Source organism: Cuculus canorus, chromosome 18, assembly GCF_017976375.1.
Source record: "Cuculus canorus isolate bCucCan1 chromosome 18, bCucCan1.pri, whole genome shotgun sequence".
Lineage (NCBI taxonomy): Eukaryota > Metazoa > Chordata > Aves > Cuculiformes > Cuculidae > Cuculus > Cuculus canorus.
The window spans coordinates 4,828,512-4,846,505 of record NC_071418.1 but is presented as its reverse complement, the minus strand read 5'-3'; the positions used below and the strand labels follow the sequence as shown (position 1 = coordinate 4,846,505).

The 17,994-nt window shown below is 41.1% G+C and overlaps 1 protein-coding gene across 1 annotated transcript; it reads right to left on the bottom strand.

Annotated features, from left to right (window-relative positions):
• Positions 1–1,725: 1,725 nt before the first annotated feature.
• Positions 1,726–17,994, bottom strand: PRKAR1A (protein kinase cAMP-dependent type I regulatory subunit alpha). Its single transcript, XM_054083077.1, has 12 exons — positions 17,843–17,994; positions 15,997–16,060; positions 14,948–15,126; positions 10,556–10,729; positions 9,860–9,951; positions 9,553–9,614; positions 8,979–9,025; positions 8,226–8,384; positions 7,510–7,570; positions 7,267–7,388; positions 6,585–6,666; positions 1,726–4,211 (listed from the first exon to the last, which is right to left on the bottom strand). The coding sequence occupies exons 3-12, from the start codon at positions 15,122–15,124 to the stop codon at positions 4,039–4,041; spliced, it is 1,149 nt and encodes a 382-aa protein (XP_053939052.1). The 5' UTR covers positions 15,125–15,126; positions 15,997–16,060; positions 17,843–17,994; the 3' UTR covers positions 1,726–4,038.

Genomic DNA, 17,994 nt, shown 5'->3' with positions numbered 1-17,994 from the left:
ATCTACCAAAAGCTCATTCTAAACTAACCTTTAAAGTTAAACAAAAGCCATCTACAAACACTCCAGATCTTTCAGGAGAATCCTAACACCATAGTACGAATGTTATCAGGCAGCAGTTGTTACCAGGCTCTCAGCAAGCTCCTGCACTGACCCACTGGGCTCATTTTCTTAGAGTGGCATTTTTCCCTAAAGGGAATTCAGTGATGCTGGCAGTAAGAGCCTCGATCATGCAAGGACAGAACAAAGCTTTTTTTGTCAACAGGTATCATTTTTCACAGGGACCATAGCAATGCTTAATTCAGCTCCACAATAATTCTATAATACACCTGTCTCCACACTGTAAAACTACAGGAGAGACTAGTTTAATTTGAATATATCCCTACAGGTGCCTATTCTATTCCACTCATTTGTATATTTGAGGAAATTTGGAGTGTTTCTACTAGCAAAGAGATTCCTCCATCACACCGAAGCCACAAAGGTCACCTAAAATGTCCACACAAAAACCCAACTAACCAAAACCAAAACCCCCACACCTTTAGTCTCACCCAACTTGCAATTCAGCCATGTCTTTCCATTTCCAGCTTTCACAAAACCAAGGTTTTAGTTGGTCTCAATCAAAACAGACAGAATTCCCGAGCTTAGGGGGCTTAAGAGACCCTTTCACTCTTGTGGAGAGAATAGATGAAAATGAAAAGGTTTAACTCACTCACAGCATGCGCGGTGTGGCAGTAATTTCAGAACAGGACGCTGCATTCCCAAAGTTTTATCTCCCTCTACCGGTGACTTTTTGTACGCTTTGCACACATGACGAGCCCAAAATTAATTTGATTGGCGTCATGGAATAGTTACCGTTGGCTGCTTGAACAGGAAGAACATGGCAACAGAAGATAAGTTTAAAAGTCAAGTTATAAGTTTGAAGGGGGAAGTTTTAAAGTTTCCTTTTAGATGATAAAAAAGTCTTCAGCCTTTTTTTTTTTTTGCTGGTCAAAGGGATGGGGGAAGGGCGAGCCTGAATGAAGGAAACAAACCCAAGGATATTTAAATGGCTGGTACATTAACAAAGTAGTTAGTGGAAAGATTGCTTTCTTATTTTTACTCCCCCATCCATGGTAGCTTTTTATTGTCTCTTCAAAGCCAGGTGACAGCTTTCTCAGAGCTGAGTGCAAAACACACGCAGTCTGAGCTGCTTCAAGTCACCACTTCGCAACTTTTCCTACTTCATCATAGTAGGAAAACCCCCCTTTTCTATTTCTCACTGTCCGTCCACCAGAACTCTTCAATGATTAAACATCACACTTTCATTAAGGGTACGCATAGAAGGGAGCAGACAACTTCCAGAAGCTTCTGAGCTCCACCAATAGTGGCTGGGAGAGCAATTCACAACCTCAACAAGGGATCAGAGAAGCAGATCTCGAGCTCTTAAAAGACACTCAAGCAAGACACGGGTACCTTCTCACTTCAACAGCAGTCGTGCCCACCAATGCCAGAACTCCAGAGAAGCACCCAGGTTACAGGCACAGGTTGGCTCACGGAGATCAAACTCCACTGCAGGCTCCGGAGTGGAAGGTTCGGTTGTGCTGTAAGCTGGGACTTGAATTCAAGCCTCCAGAGTCAATACAAAGCTAATCCATTAAGCTGCTTAGTTTCTACGACCTCTTCAATAATGTATCCTCTAAGGCCAAAGAAAAACACAATATAGCGATGAGGAAATAAAAAAGAGACCGATTGCATTTAAGAATTTAAATCATTTTATTGCTTTACCTGCCATTAGGACAATCTATAACAAAAGGAATATAATATAATATATTAGCACATACAGTAAATCAGACTTATAGAGTCAGGTAACAATACAAAAATGGTCCTCTGGTTGACTATAGCTTTCTAGGGCAATAGACTTCTTAAATTCGCTAAAGGTGGACTAGCAAAAATTACTTCTAAAGCCCTGAATGTTAGCTAAGGCAAAACTATGCCAATTGTGGTTTCAAACATATTTAAATTGCACACAAAGGTAAAGCTGTAACTGTGATTAATATTTAACTCAGACTTAGCTGATTTATCTTAAAATCTTGTAGGTAAAACTACAAAAGGGAGTAAACAGCAAGCTAAAAAGATGCAGTAGTGAAACTTGATTAGAAAGCCTTATATAAAAAAAAAATGTGCATTTTTTTTTGTGGCGCACTACCTAGTTTACACAGTTTTTGGTGCTTTAAAGTAACACAAAGAACACATATGAAGAAAAAACCTGGATAGAGTCAAAACTTAAGAAAACAGTTTTACCAAAACAAAAAAAAAGAAAGGTAGCATTTGCTTATTCCTTAAGGACTCAGGCAAAAATCCTCTACTCAACATACCCCGAACAGAGAACTCAAACCATAAGCATTTAAATCCCGTTATTGGGATTTCAGGTTCAGAAATATCCTGAAACCTTTTGTAAAGGCTTGTTACCCTCAGCATTATTTGGATCAATTAGCAGACTCTTTCTGATTATCTACACGCCTGGGAGAAAGTGTGTTGAATTTGAATCCCTATCGCCTCAGAAAGGAAATAAAATGAGGGCTCCATCATTAGAAGTAGTTGTACAACAAATGCAAAACTGCTTGCTGTCACTCCCAAATACAAACCTACGCTACTTTATATAAATTACAGTTTAAAGGAAACCTTAAAAATTGCCTACCATTATTGACCTGTGGAATTCAGTAAAAACTGTTGGGAAGTATTGATGCACACAGAATAATGGAACACAAAGCTGGTAAATACTGAAATACATTTAAGACTCCGCAACATATTGAACTTGGAAAAAAAAGAGTGAGTATGAAATATGTGTCTTGTAAATTCATTAAGCAAGGAAAGAGAATGCACCTTTTGCATTTAACTAGATCTACAATTAACCATTTTGAAAATTATGAAGTGGCTGATTTAAAAACTTAAAATAACCAAGTGTTGCAGAAAAGTTAAAACATTCACTTTCTGCCTCACATTCTCTACCAAGAATAATGGCATCTATGTAGACCAGCGATCTTGCCACTTGCAACTGACGCTGGCCATAAATACTCAGCATTTATTTTCCCTGGTAACAAAGAGTCACCGGAACTGATGATCATTTAAAAAGTCAACTGAGGGATACGAAGCAAGCAAGAGCCACAGGGAAAATAAAATATTTGCTTCCAACTTCTACATCAACCTAAGTACTTGAACGTTACTAACAGCCAGACAGCTGCACCATTCTTACACCCATCTATGGACTAGAGACCAAAGTTAGGCATTTAATGTAACATTTGGTTCTTGCCACTTTGAACAGGAAGTTTTAAATGGCCTACCTATCGCTGAAGAAAAAAAAAGAGAAAAAAAATCAGTTAGGGCAAGTCAGCAACTTAAGTAACAACTGCAGTAGTTCACCGGAACTATAAACTTTGAAAGCTTTGATTTACACTTGACAAAAACATAACCAAGCAACCTTAAACCAGCAGACACAGGAACAATGATACTGTTAAATTCCAACTGTGGCTTTCTTAGCAGCTGATGCCTCACAATTGAACCCAGGATTACAGCACCCAGAAAATTAAAAAAAGACGACGACCTCAAGCCCCAAGAAGCTCAATTTTAAGGGCAGTTCTCATTTGAAAAGAAATACAGCAGATTATGACCTTAAAATCTGTTGAATAATTCAAGAAACACCTTTAAAAACACAAATTTCCCCCTGTCTACTGTCACCTCCTTTCTCTATGGCAACTGGCATGGGGCCAGATTTCTCCCTCGTGGAAGCAAGGCTGTGTTTGCCCGAGTTGGACAACGTTGCACAGAGAGAAGCCATAAGAGCAAACGTCCCCATAGAACTTTCTCTATTAATTTAATGGGACAGAGAGCACAGAACTAATATGCTCTAAATTAAAAATACTGCCATGAGAAGCAATTTTTTTTCTTTTTTTTTTTTTTTTAAAACAGACAGGAAGCTGCAAATGCCAGTGGCAATGTGGCTCTGCACAAGGGTAATAAAGCAGTCTGCGTTCGTGAAGCATGTTTTGGAGAGGGAAGAAGGTTTCAGACAGACAGTGATACAAAACTGTTGTACTGCTGGATGTTTCGCTTGAGAATATCCGAGCACGGACCCAGGACGCGTTCAAATCGGGGTCGATCAAGCTTTACACATTTCAACAGGCCACGAGCAACAACTGTGGCAGCACGGGGACGGTTCATCAGCAGCGCTATTTCACCTAGGGCAACACGAAAGCGTGAACAGTGTTAAAATCAATGTGCAAAAGAGCTGAAGAAGTTATCCTGTTGTATTTCAAACTGCTGCAGGAATTGAACAGAAGGCAATTCAGGTTTCAACACTGATCAGAACAAGCATCTATGTAGTTCCATTAGAAATAACTGAAGGCAGTTTAAAAAAAACTACTTGATTCTTTTATTAAATAGCCTGTTCACATTCAAATCTTTCTAAAGAGGCCTAAAGATTTTAAATATTGGTTCTATCTAAGAAAAGGTCATGTTTCAATGAGCCGTGCAATTCTCCTAATTAACAAGTAATTATTTTTCCAGTGCGCTCAATGCTACTGTTCAATTCTGATACTTCTAGGAAACTCAGGACAACAAGACCACAGTATTGAAGTAAAAAACATTAATGCGCAAGACCAAAGCCTGTGACCCATAGCTAAGCAGAACTGAGAATGCAACTTTGCCATGGAAGATAAGTATCGTGAAGTCTCACTGGATTCCCATTTCATAAGTTATGCACAAACATGCCAAAAGCTTTTTTCAAATACCTGTTAGAACCGCTAAACAACACATTTGGAAATGAAGTTTCCAGTAACCCCGTTTCCACTGGTGGTAACGGTAACCCCTAATATTCCCAGCAACCAGCATGAAAGACACCACAGCATCAGCTTTTGGATTTGTTTGGTTTTAAGCAGTTGGGCCACTTATCTCCAAGTTCAGGACTGAGGAAGGAATTCAGCTCTCCTCAGAGACTAAATTTGCCTGTGTTATCAGAAGGAATGTTCAAAAGAAACATGAAAAACTTTTCCTCTGTGCACAACTAAAACTCCTGAACTCAGCAGCTTCCAAAGCACAGGCCTGCAAAACAATAAGTAGGTTCTAAGGCAGAGTTAAAATCCTTGGAGGCCAGGTCTGCAGCACCTGAACACAACGATACAGATAACGTTTAGTTTAGGAGTGGGAAACCCAAGAGTTCTAATATTTTCCTTGATGTATTAAGACTTTAACAACACACAGAGAACAAAAATCTGGTACAAGACACTGAGCTAAGCAGACCTTCGGTCAGATCCAGTACTATCAGTGTGCTCTTGAGCACATCCCACTTCAGCCCTTGCAACAGAGTATTTGCTGATTAAATCGTCTACAAAGCTGTAGATCTGAACAGACAACCAGAAGGCTTTAGCAAAAGACTGCTTAGAAAGAGTAACAAGGATAAAAGATCTGCCTTAAACATGAGAAAAACATCAGAGTTTGGGTTTTTTTTCTGAGACAGAGGGAAGTATTTAAACATTAAATAGCAGGTTTTGAACAGGTTGCTTGCTTTGTTTCAAAACTATAAGCCACTTTTCTTTTAAACACAAAACAAGGCCACCAAGAATATCTTCTTATATACTGTTACATTATATTCCAAGAACGCTCTCTTTCTACACATCCAGCCCTTATTTGCAATCCAAAGTTAACATGCACTGTACAAGTGATTAGTTCCATATGAAGATTACTTCAAAGTCTTCAGAAGTAAGTGTTTACAGTAGGATCTTAGGCTTTCTCTTTGCCAGCATACATATGCTTTTTCAAGCCAAAGCAAACTTGCACACAATGTAAATGTAGCTGAGTAAGAACACCTTCAACAGAGGGGAAAAAAGACCCTGATCTGCACTTGAGAGACTAAAGTACCACACAGTTTCGGGGTTCCCAGTACAAGATGCTGACAAAGCAGAACAAGTCCAGCAGTGCCACCCAGACCATGAGGGGACTGCAGCACAGGGTGAACAAATTGATGCTGGAAGAGCTGGGTTAGTCTGGCCTGGAGAAAAGAAGGCTAAGGAGGGAATCTTACTGCTGTCTTCAGTTATGTCATGAGTGATCATAAAGCCAAAACTAGTCTGCTCTCTGCGCAGTACAAGAGAGACAGAAAGCAAGAAGTTGTAGAACAGGAAATTCTCGTCAAGTTTAAAAGACAAAAATTATTCACAGCAAGGCTGGTTAAACAGTGAAAGAAACTACCCAGAGAGGTTATGGGATCTCCATCCCTGGAGACACAAAGAGACCCAGCTGGACACAGCCCTGAGCAATATGATGCAATTTCCAAGCTAGCACTGCTCAGAGCAGGGAGGGGTCTGACCAAACACCACCAAGCCCCTTCTACATTACAGTAGCTTGGAACGTTCACATTTCTGCGATGTGCATGCACACCTGAAAGCCAGATGACTTTAATACTCCCCTGACATTGATCAAAACCACAAGACTTAGCCAAAACAGTAATTAAGCAAATCCATCCCATCGTTATCACTCACAGCAGCCATCAACACAGCACCAGTACAATGGTGACAGTAGCGTTATATCGTCATAGTTGTCACTACGTAACTCACCAAAATAATCTGAAGGTGCCAGTCTGCCCACTTCAACAAATTCTTCATTTTCTGATCGACGTTGTAACACTGCGGCTGTGCCCTTTAATAAATTACAGCAATTAAACAACTGGAATTTCCAGTCAAAACATTGAATTTCACAACAAACTAGTTGCTTTGCAGAAATATCTGTTATGGTGTCTCAAGTCTTAAAAAAAAACCCACTTCACAGTACTTGCATAGCTCACCAGGCAGCTCTACAAAAACAGCTGGTCCTCCCTCCCTTCTATGCATAAAATGTCTTGGGTATTTATGTACCCACCGACTTCTTCCTGTTATTCCTCATAACACTATGAATATTACGGTATGGCTAGCAAAAAAAAAAAAAACACCCAATCAACCCAGACAGAAGACAATGATTCTACTATCAAGACACTATCACCCATCCAGAATGGGCTTCTTCTCCCCTGAAAAAGATAAACTGGTTTCAGGCAGAAACTTTACTTTTTTCTTGGAAATACCATTTGTAAAAATAGCAAAACTAAATACAAGCTTCTGCATGTCAAGCAAGATGATATTTTTTTAGGAATTCTCTACATTCTTACATTTAATTTTCCTTCAAGTGCCTATTTAAAGGTGAAATAGGCCACGTTAAAAAAAAAAAGTAGTAAAGTTCTGAGCTTTTAATTTTGATCTTCTTTACCTCCAAGATGATGAAGAACTCATCTCCTGGCTCTCCCTGGACCACAATCTTTTGCCCATCCTCAAATTGTACGGGTTCCAATGCATCAGCTACAGTGAGACGCTCCCACTTGTCCAGAGATTCTGTAGAGTTAACAATAGTTCATTAACAAAGGATCTTTTCAAGGCGTAGATTATACTTTTTACTCTGTCTTCATACAGAGGTCAACCTATTTCTGGCGACAACAAAAGTCTTCTCACTTACCCAATATAGATACTTTACTAAGGAATTCCTCATACATTTTTCTCTTTCTCAAAGTACTTCCCTACAATAAAACAAAAAAGCACACGATGTAAATTTTCTTTCTACTTCAGGTTTTACATGATGCTTCAAGTAAAACTCAAGACAAAAATAAATTTAACCAGACATACCCCAAACCTGTCTCACAGAGTCCAAACACACAAAATTAAGTGTCTTCAAACTTCATTATTTCAGTAATATTTCAGAGTTCAGCGATCTTCATAATGTCTTTGGCATTACTGCAGCCTTAATGTTTCTTAAATGCATTCAAACCATATAACCTTACCAAAACTGACACACCTACTCAAGTTACAATTGTTCACACACACTATTCACAAATAGCAAGGTGAACACAGAGCAGAATTAAAGTATACAAAACGTTCACTAGCAGGTATTACATTTTCACTCTAGTTCAATACTGCATTGGCATTGTTTTTTTCACTAATGCAGGATTCCCCACGTGCCCATGCCTGATAAATGTATGCTGGGTGATCAGTTTTCTGATCACAAGAGCCAGCAGGAGTTTGAATAAGTAACTCCAGCAAATGACATGCACAAATAGGAGCTCAGATGACCGGAATAAGTTGAGTAGATACTAAAACCAAAAGCATAATTCCAGATTATACACAGAGCTACTGAGTCAGTGGCATAAAGAACACATCAGCTAGAAAAATACTTGCCATCAGGATCCTTCTATAGCTGTCTCTATCAATGCCCCACAACTTCACATTCGTCTTCGCTTTGACAGTTGCAGCACGAGGAGTTCCATATATAAGGGCAAGTTCTCCAAAGCTTCCACCCTCACCAACACTGGTTGCCCACTCGTTGTTCACATAAACCTGAAAGGCAGTATGTGGTAATAAGCCAAGGCCCACAGCGTCTTGTCAGCGACAACACGAAGCCCCTGTCACACTCTATTTCCTTTACAGTAAAGGGAATTTCTGACGTCTGTACAGTCAACTGACCATTTCAAGGTTTCATCAGCACTTCACCACCAACCCCAGCCCTGGTTTACTCTCATTGACAAAGGGACTCTCTCCTACATCACATGCACAGGGACTACACCTTTTGTTGAGGCTTTGTTTCCCATCCAAGCCTCCATCAGAGAAAGGTATGGATTAGCTGGACTGGAAAACAAAAAGCCTGGTCATTCCTGAAGCCCGCCCCACACTTAACTAGGCTCCACCCTCCACTTGTAAAGCATTAATATTACATCAGTGTTGGAATCATTCATTTTGAAACTCAACTCTCAGTCTGTGCAGTCAGACTGAGCCGTTAAGGAGCAAAGAGGCTCCAAAGCAAAACAGCTGCTACAGGTAAGAACTTATTATGAGAGAAGCTGCTACAGGAAGAACCTATAGAAGAGGCCTCCAAATGTCAGGCTGTTCTGCTATGAACGACCTTATAATTAATAAACTACCAATAATGCTTACATCCATTTCTCCTTGATCAACAACATAGAAGTTATCTCCTTCATCACCTAAAGAGGAAAAGAAAAATTGAATACATGCTAAGAAGAAAGCAAAGCTATGCACACAGTAACATTTCGCTGAACTCGCATCCCTGCCAACTTCGATGTTTAGAGTCTAATAAGGTGGCAGAGACAAATTTTGCACAGCTTCCAGGGCGAAAGTTCACATTTTGCTGATATCACACTCCTCTACGTCCTGAGAAAGAGACCATCTACTGGTATATGGGAGATCAGCACCACTTACAGGATTACTGGAAAGGCATACTGACTTCATAAACTGACATGACGTGTTCTCCAGAGCCATCACATCACCCTCTTTCCAACAGAAAACACATGCACCGAAACTACATCTTCCTACTATTCCTTCTAGTCCTTACTTCAGCACGAGCTGTGCTTCAGGTAACATAACAAGAAAGGGTCACTGCATCCAGACAATGTTTTCATTTTCACAAAACTCCAAAACTAGCAAGAGGACTAGGCCAGCCTCTGCCCACCATCTTCAACTTCTATTCATCGATGTAAACATTGTCACTTGCCTTGCTGTATGACAGTCTCTCCTGCAATGTAAGTGACGGGGAACATTGCATCAAAGATGTCACTGAAAAAAAGGATATCAAAATTAGATGACTGTGTAGACAACTGTCAGGCATACATCCTCCAACCCGTCAGTACCGTTCCTACAACTCTGTACCTCCAAACCATCACTACTGTTACTACAACTCTGTACAGTTACACTGGATGTTGTGAAAAGGTTGCACAGCTTTGTACATTATGACACATTCAGCTCGTCTGAAGTCTGCATCTCAAGACACTTTCTTCAAGTCTATAAAGATATATTCCTACCTTCTTTCATTATCATCAAGATGGGCAAACAGCACATTCTTCTCAATAGCTTTGGCCAAAGCAGCCATAGTTTTATAATCTTTTGGAATAACCTAGGACAGAATAAGAAACAGAAACTGATTAGTTTCGATGAAAATTTTCTGCATTCCCCTGGGTAAATATACTATTCAATTGCTACAAAACACTGGCTGAGTTTTTCCAGTTTCTTTCAAGCACTTTAGAGCTAAATCCAAATAGAGTCAATGCTTACAGCCAGTTTATGCAGAAGGTAAATAAAATCTTGCTGTAAAAGCACCATTCCATGCTAAGTTTCTATGCTTTTTGCAAAAGCGTAAGTATCTGTTCCACCTGTGTTTGCCTATGAATAGCAGCGAGTCTGCTCTGCCATTAGCCTAAATGCAATGTTGGTGCAGCTGTCAAATAACTGGAAGCACTTTGTTTATATATATAACATATATGCACATATAAATATATATCTACTACTTCAAAGGGAACAGGTCTACGTAATACATAAATGGTTTAACTGCATGCCAGTTTATTCCAGCCTCCAATTAAACATGTCTGCTTTTTACAGTTACCACAAGACTTTAACAGGCTACAGGAGCCATGTTATTTAATACGTTGGATAGAAAGTGGTCTCAAATAAATTCTTGGATTGTAGATGCAATTTTTAGCAAGGTTCAAAAGTTACAGCACCTTCCTAACATAAGATGCAGCATCCTCTTCTGTATAAACTTCTGCACTGATGGCCCCACGCCTTCTTCGACCCTTAACCACAGGGTTCATAGGAGGAGGAGGAGAGATTTCATCCTCCCGTGAGTCTGAGCGCGAACCAGACTTCTGTTGATTCAACAACTGTTTTGTTTCCTCCTAAACAGGAAGGAAGACATGTTCGTGTCACATAATCCAGAAAAAAAAAAAAACAACCCAAACATTCCACATTATATTCCGATTTAGCCTGTGAGTGCAAGAGAGCTTCCTGTGTCCTGTTACTCTGATGATAAAGCAAACAGGAGACTACAGCAACCAAGATCAAAGGCCTTTCAAAACAGATGGTAGATATGCCTTTCACTCATAACATTCATGCCACAATTATATTTATTTTCATAAGTTACACTACCTTTTAGTAAATGAAAAAGTATAAACAAGTTGGCTCTGCTTTGCACTAGCGTGTTTAAGAGACAATGAAGAAATTCTGCAAAGAACAAAGATACTTCCCCAATTGTAAATTCAGCAGTTCTTCCTCTCTGCTGCAAGGTGTTAAGCCTTTTTTGGTTTGAAAGACAGAAGAGCAGCTCCTCAGAAATCCACGTTACATGAGAAGCTTTTGAAACAAGGTCAAGTCATCGACCAACTCAATAATCTACAGTTATTTTAGGAGAAGGAAACATGAACACCGCTTACAGAAGAGCTAAAGGAAGGATGCTACATGCTGAACAGCAGGTTTGTTCTCAAGCCACAAATGCGTCAACTTTGTAGATGCTACACCTTTTCCTTGCTTCCCTCAGTTGTTTGTCATGCTGTGTTGTAGTGATACAGTAGAAGACTGTCATACTCACATGCAAATGAAGTCTAACTCAACACACAGAAATTTTATTCTTCCGTGTACTAGAAGATCCACCTTAATCAACTACAATCAAATTTAAAACAAAACAAAAAAGCCAACCTCGAAACCTAAGCATCTGCATAACACATCAAATTACTTTCCCAGTGTTCAGGAAACTCAGGTTTGGGACATGCCTTAAAAGAACAAGTTGTCATCTGTTCTCCGAGAGCTCCTCGTACTTTTAAAAGCTAGTTTTGTCCCAGTGCCCTTGACCACAGTCCCCTGCCCAGCTGGACAGCTTGCTGCCTGGCTGCCACGCTCCACTCCGGAGGTGCACAGGGGCTATGTATAACAACAACGCTTTGAGGAAAGGGACATCAGATAACCATTGCAGCGAGTTTACATTTTACACCTCTCTGACAGCCAAAGAGCAAACACTCATCCGTCGAATTACATTTCACTTCCTGCTTTTTGCCCATTGATAAAATAGTGCCGCGTTTGCGTATGGGAGCAAAACACATTTCAAACGTTGTTTCTACCTTCTGATTTTAGAGAAACAAGTCTCAACTGAGATGAGGTTAAAAATAACTTGAGCAGTACTAAGCATCTGGTTTAAACTGCCTCTCTATGAAGTGTGCAACACCATCAACCACAGAAAAATACTGTTTGTTCACGTATTAACTCATAAAACACATTTTTAAATAAGTGAACACCAGTTGCTGTATTTTCTCCAGTATCACATACAGCAGTGTTAAAAGTTCTTACCTGAACTCACACTGCATCCTCCTTAATGACCATATTTTGCAAAAGAAACACTTAGGACATCAGAAAATAATCAGGTATGTATCTGTGGGGGCAGGGCAAGTGATGAGGAGCAGGTACTGCGACTAGATGGCAACCACACTTCCTAATTCCAGCTTTCTATAAAGCCTAATATGCACATAACTGAATTAAAATATTTCAAACGCACTTATTCCAGGGGACAGCCAAGTCCAATATCCAAGATTCAACTGGCAGGCTATAATAACAATCTCTACATCAAATTTCCATAGCTGAAACTACATAACACAGCCAAGCACAGCACTGGACAACTATTAGCATTTTGTGTGCATTGGTGTTACCAGACGTGTTTGCACAGCCAAAAGAACAGAGGCCTTGGTACACCACAAACAGACAAAATAAAAACATTTACAAAATCAACGTGTAGTAATTAGACTCACATAACAGCTTTCATAACTCTCAAGAGGACATCTGAATTTCTACCGTAGCTATAATAATGACAGAGGCAGTAATTTTAATATTTCTGAACATAAATTCAAATGCGTGTTTAAATGTCTTCAATATATTTAATAACATGACAGTGAATCAGCTCTCTGTATGCTGTGGAACAGATGACTTGTCAGGGTAACTAGAGACAAAATAGCAACTGCGCTTCAGTTTTAAAAGGTGTTCCTTCAAAATTCAGTCTTAAAATCCCAATACTGTATCTCAACCTCAATTTCACTCAGCCTCACGGATGAATGGATCTAGAAAGTACATTGGAAAGCTGCTCTGAGCAGCTATTAAAGATGTAACAGACATCAGTTCTGGAAGGGGAAGCAGATTCTATTTAAACATTTGTGCTCTACCAGAGCTAAGCACTAGGTTAGAACTGGTTAATAACCGTATTGCGCATCTGTGCTTTCCAGACACAGATGTCAGAGGTGTTTGCTAACACAGCACAGGATGTTCATGTTCTGTTACTTGATAGCTATTAAGGTACTGCGTTTCCTGGTTAAACAGAGACCAATCCATTAGACTGGATGGTGAAATTCCTTAGAGAAAGCTGCAGCAATGTTTGCAGAAGGCAAGAAGAAAAATGCTAGAGCTTCACTTTTAGCTATAGCTGCACTAATAGGCACGTAATACCCAGGCCAACACAATGCATAAAAGATCATGACCAAAACTGCAGGAGCAATTTAAGAGGCAAAAATATTATCTAAACAGTTTTATTTTGAGCTTCCTTGTAGGCTGACCGAGTACATAGACAGTCTATTTGCATCCGAATAAAATCATCAGGAGTTACTCAGCTCCGGAATACAGGTGATTAACTTCAGAGCTAGACTTGCTGTCCTGCTAAACACAAATTCCACTTCCTTAAATCTTAAATACTGCGTGTTGACCAGAAGTTGACCTCCCAAAAGCATCCAAATATTCCTATTTTATTATATTCCTACATACAGATTGGTTTACAATTTATTCCAAGTGCAGTAATGGAGTTTATTTTGTAAAGTTTTGTCTATCCACACTTGTGGCGATTAGTTTCTAAGCTACCCATCTATTAGTACCTAGAAACTCGAGAATCCAGGGCAGAAAAAGAGGCACAGTAACAGAGAGGAATGATGGATTTTTAAGAAAAAGAAGGTACCCAAAACGCAGTTAGGCAAAAAAAGAAACTAACATTCAATGAACAAGAACTCTGTAATACAAGCAATACGTTCCTCAAATACATGACAAGTATAGGAGGTCAGCTTACAGCATTTGGTCATTTTCTAGTACCTACTTTGGATACTTCGGTTAAAAGATCATTTCCACTAAGTACACTTAAGATCTCTAGCATTAATTTTTTTCTCTTTTACAGCTGCAATTAATAACTAGCTACAATTAAAAAAAAAAAAAGATATACCTCCCATATACAACACATACTGAAAGCAGCACCTGCAAAGGACTGCTGCACCAGGTCACAACTACATTATTTAGTAACAGTGCATTCTGAATTGAGTCATCATACGCAGCCTTTCTTTCACATTAGCCTTTAAAACCTCAATTTTCATAGCATCACAGCGGCTTCTTTCCCATGTATCAATATACCAAATTAACAGTTCAAAAGAATATGAAATCACCATTTTAAATAGACCACCGAGATGACAAAATGCTTTCCATTCCCAACATCCCAGAGTGCTTCCAACAACAATAAAACCACCTAAGAGACATTAAGGATAAATGCAAGAGGAACAACAAAGCAAAACACCAACACCAAGCTCCCAAAATGGCAGAAACAGGCTCAGTCTCCTAGAGATTCAGAATGCCTTCGGAATGAAATCTGTGGGACTTCAGCTAGACCTGGATAACTACCACCAGCCTGCTGCTTCTGTGCTGTGCTGGAATTATCGCGAACCATTTGTCTCAATATAAGAAACCAAATGCCTATTGCCAGTGTCTAACCAAGGTCGAATGCCATGGTTATCATCCAGCTACAGACACAGTGGTGTCTGCTATCCGTTAGCTTCCATGAGTAAGCATTAGACAGGGATTACATCTGCATCCAGGCTGGGTGAGTCTCCTTACCACCCTGTGTTCTACCCCACACGCTTTGTTATGACAGAGATGCTTTTACACAGTGATCGACAGGCATCAATTACTGGAAAACAGGACTTGTTTTCCAAAAGCATCAGTTCCAAACAGCCAATACCAACGTTAGTCAAATCTGAAGCTCAGCCTCCAAATCACAACGAGACGAGGTAAATGTTCCACTCTCCTCTCATCCCACTAAGTATTTTTACCTTCTCCAATCTTTCAAAGTATTCTCTGAGGAATCCCATGGGTCTTTCAGGTCTCACTGTGCATAACTGTACAATGCAATCCTTCAGAAGTTGCTGGATGTTGTGTTTTTGAACGTAAAGCTCACATTCCCGAAGACTACGCTCCTCCTCACTGCTGCTGCTGCTAGAAGCTGCCATGGCTGAAGAGAAGAGAAAGAGAAGGTTAAAAATCCAGTGGAAACGTAGGTACTGCTGATAGTTAGGCACAATCTGCTGCATCATCTACTGACATCATGGTATAAAATTACCCTTATCTGTAAGACCTATAACTAAGATAAAGCATGAAAGAAAAAGCTATGAACTTATTTATCACCTGGAAATAAAAAAAAACCTGGGTGATCTACAGCCACAGGCACAAAAGGTAAAGCATTTGATTGAGCTGGAAAACTCAAGCCCTGTGAGCAAAGTCAGGGAAGCTTCCAGCAAAACTTTCTGCTGATTAAACCTAGTATTGTGTAGGATCAGAGTCTCCTTTCAGAGCTGTACGGGATCACATGGATGAAGATCAGGAGACAGGTGCATGGAAGCTGGGAATCCGAGAAGCAAGTATGAAAATTATTAGGAAGTGAAGCACTTAAAGGTTGAAGATGAAGCAGTTTGCCAAATGCCGAGGCAGAATCCACAAACGGAAGTTACAGAATTAGGGGTGTCACTCCTAAAAAGCTACTCTCTGGTTTAAACCGCTCCGAACCTCCTATCTCCGCGGATACATTGCAATCTCAGAAATATTTCTTCAACCGCAATTAATCAAAAGCACATCTTTAAACACATCTGTTACGATGCCAGCTATTTAAGAGACTTCAAATTTATAATGTCAGCTGTAACACTTGCTAAAACGCTCTTAAGCAGGTTTTATCCCTCCTTTCAGGTTACAGAACTATTTTCACATATGCTTTTACATATATATATATATATATATAAAACATATAAATTACACGTTAACACTGGGAGAGCTAAAACAGAAATAGGAAAGGATTTCTGAGGGCATTTTTGATGAAATATAAAGTTACCTGGTACTAGGACAGTGGCAACAGCTTATGAATACGCAGTGAGATACGTTGATCCCAGGATCAGCTTTTGAAAGGGAAAAAAAAGATTCAGAACAATTTTGAGAAACAACAAGTCACTGAAAAGCCAAGCAATGCAGTCTTGTTATATATTTTACCCTACTGAGGCAGCAGATTGAGAAACGCCGGCAAAACAGCACTGTGCCCCTTCGAATTATGCTACTGGAGATTACCGGAGCACTCTAGTTAATACGGAATTGCTAACACTTCAAACAGGTTTCGTTCTTGTCACAGTTAATCCCTGCGTAAGTACGCACAGGCAGATGTATTATGTGTTGCATAAACACTGAGTACGGACTTCACATGGACCAAAAAAGTGTCTTAAAGCTCTCCAGTTACTTCTTTTGTTCTGACAACTCGCACAGTGAAGGTCAGTCCTAATTAACAGCCCCAAAGAAAGCAGGCTCCATGTCAGCCTACAAATTACAACCCAAGGAAAAGGCACTGCCGCTGTTCCTCAAAAGAACAAGAAAACCACAGAAATAATAAAACCACTATCATCTCATGGTGTTTTTCTTTCACATCACATACCCACCATTCCCCGGGATCTCTGAGGGCGCAGCTGCGATCCAGCTCGCCCAAAACCACCAGATCGCTTGCCCCAGGGCTGCCTTTCCAAGCCGAGCCCACCCCTCACTGTGGCCCCGGGGTGAGGGGCCATAATCCCAGCTCTGTTTCTTTTTTCTTTCTCCTCAGTAATTGATTCAAATATTGATGGAATAAATCTTATATGTCGATTTCCTTCTGCTTCAAGCTCGCCTTAAGTCTCTTATGTTGGAATGAAGCAGAAAACAGGATGCTAGGAGGGCTCACAGTGATAGGGTTGCATAGACAAGTTCGGACGATATCAGAGGGGGTCCTTCTCAATTAGATGGAATCATAGAACAGTTCGAGTCAGAAGGGACCTTTCAGCCCACCTAGTTCCACCCCCTGCCATGGGCAGGGACACCTCCCACTGGATCAGGTTGCTCAAAGCCCCATCCAACTTGGCTTTGAACACTTTCAGGGACTGGGCAGCCACGGCTTCTCTGGGTGACCTGGACCAGGGCCTGCCCACTGTGAAGAATTTCTTCCTAAGATCCCATCTAAAACTTCCCCCTTCCAATTTGAAGCCCTGTGGTCTAGCAGTGGGCAGGCACAGTTGGACTTGATTATCATAGAACCACAGAACGGTTTGGGTTGGAGGAGATCTCAAAGCCCATCCAGTCTCAACACTTCTGCCATGGGCAGAGAGAGACTTCTCATTGGATCAAGGTGCTCAAAAGCCCCATACAACCTGATGATCATAGTATCACAGAATGGTTTGGGTTAGAAAGGACCTTAAAGATCATTCAATTCCAACACCCTGCCAGGGGTACAGACACCTCCCATTGGATCAGGTCGCTCCAAGGCCTCGAACCTCTCCAGGGATGCAGCAACCACGGCTTTCGATAATGACGGGGTGAAACTAAATGAGCTTTAAGGTCCTTTTCAACCCAAATCACTCCGTGATTTTATGACCATCAGGTTGGACGGGACTTTGAGCACCCTGATCCTGTGGGAGGTGTCCCTGCCCATGGCGGGGGGGAACACGGGACGGGCTTTGAGGCTCCTTCCCATTGCGGTGGGGGTGGGGGGGTGGAACCGGACGGGCTCTGAGGCTCTTCCACCCCAAATCGTTCTATGATTGCGGGGGGGCGGCCCCGAGGCTCCCTCGGGTCTGGGAGGGGCAAACCCGCCGCAGGCCTGGTCGCTGCCGGACCCGGGCCCTCACCCTCGGCCCCGCAGAGCCCCAGCCCGCCCCGCTCACCTGGCGCTGGGGGCTCCGCCGGGCCCTCTCCGCCCCCCGCCCGTCCCGGCGCGGCCTCGGCCTCAGCGACAGCAGCGGCGGCTCTGACCGGAAACCGAGCGGCGCGGCCAATCAGCGCCCGCCGTGACGTCAATGCGCCTCGCTCTCACCCG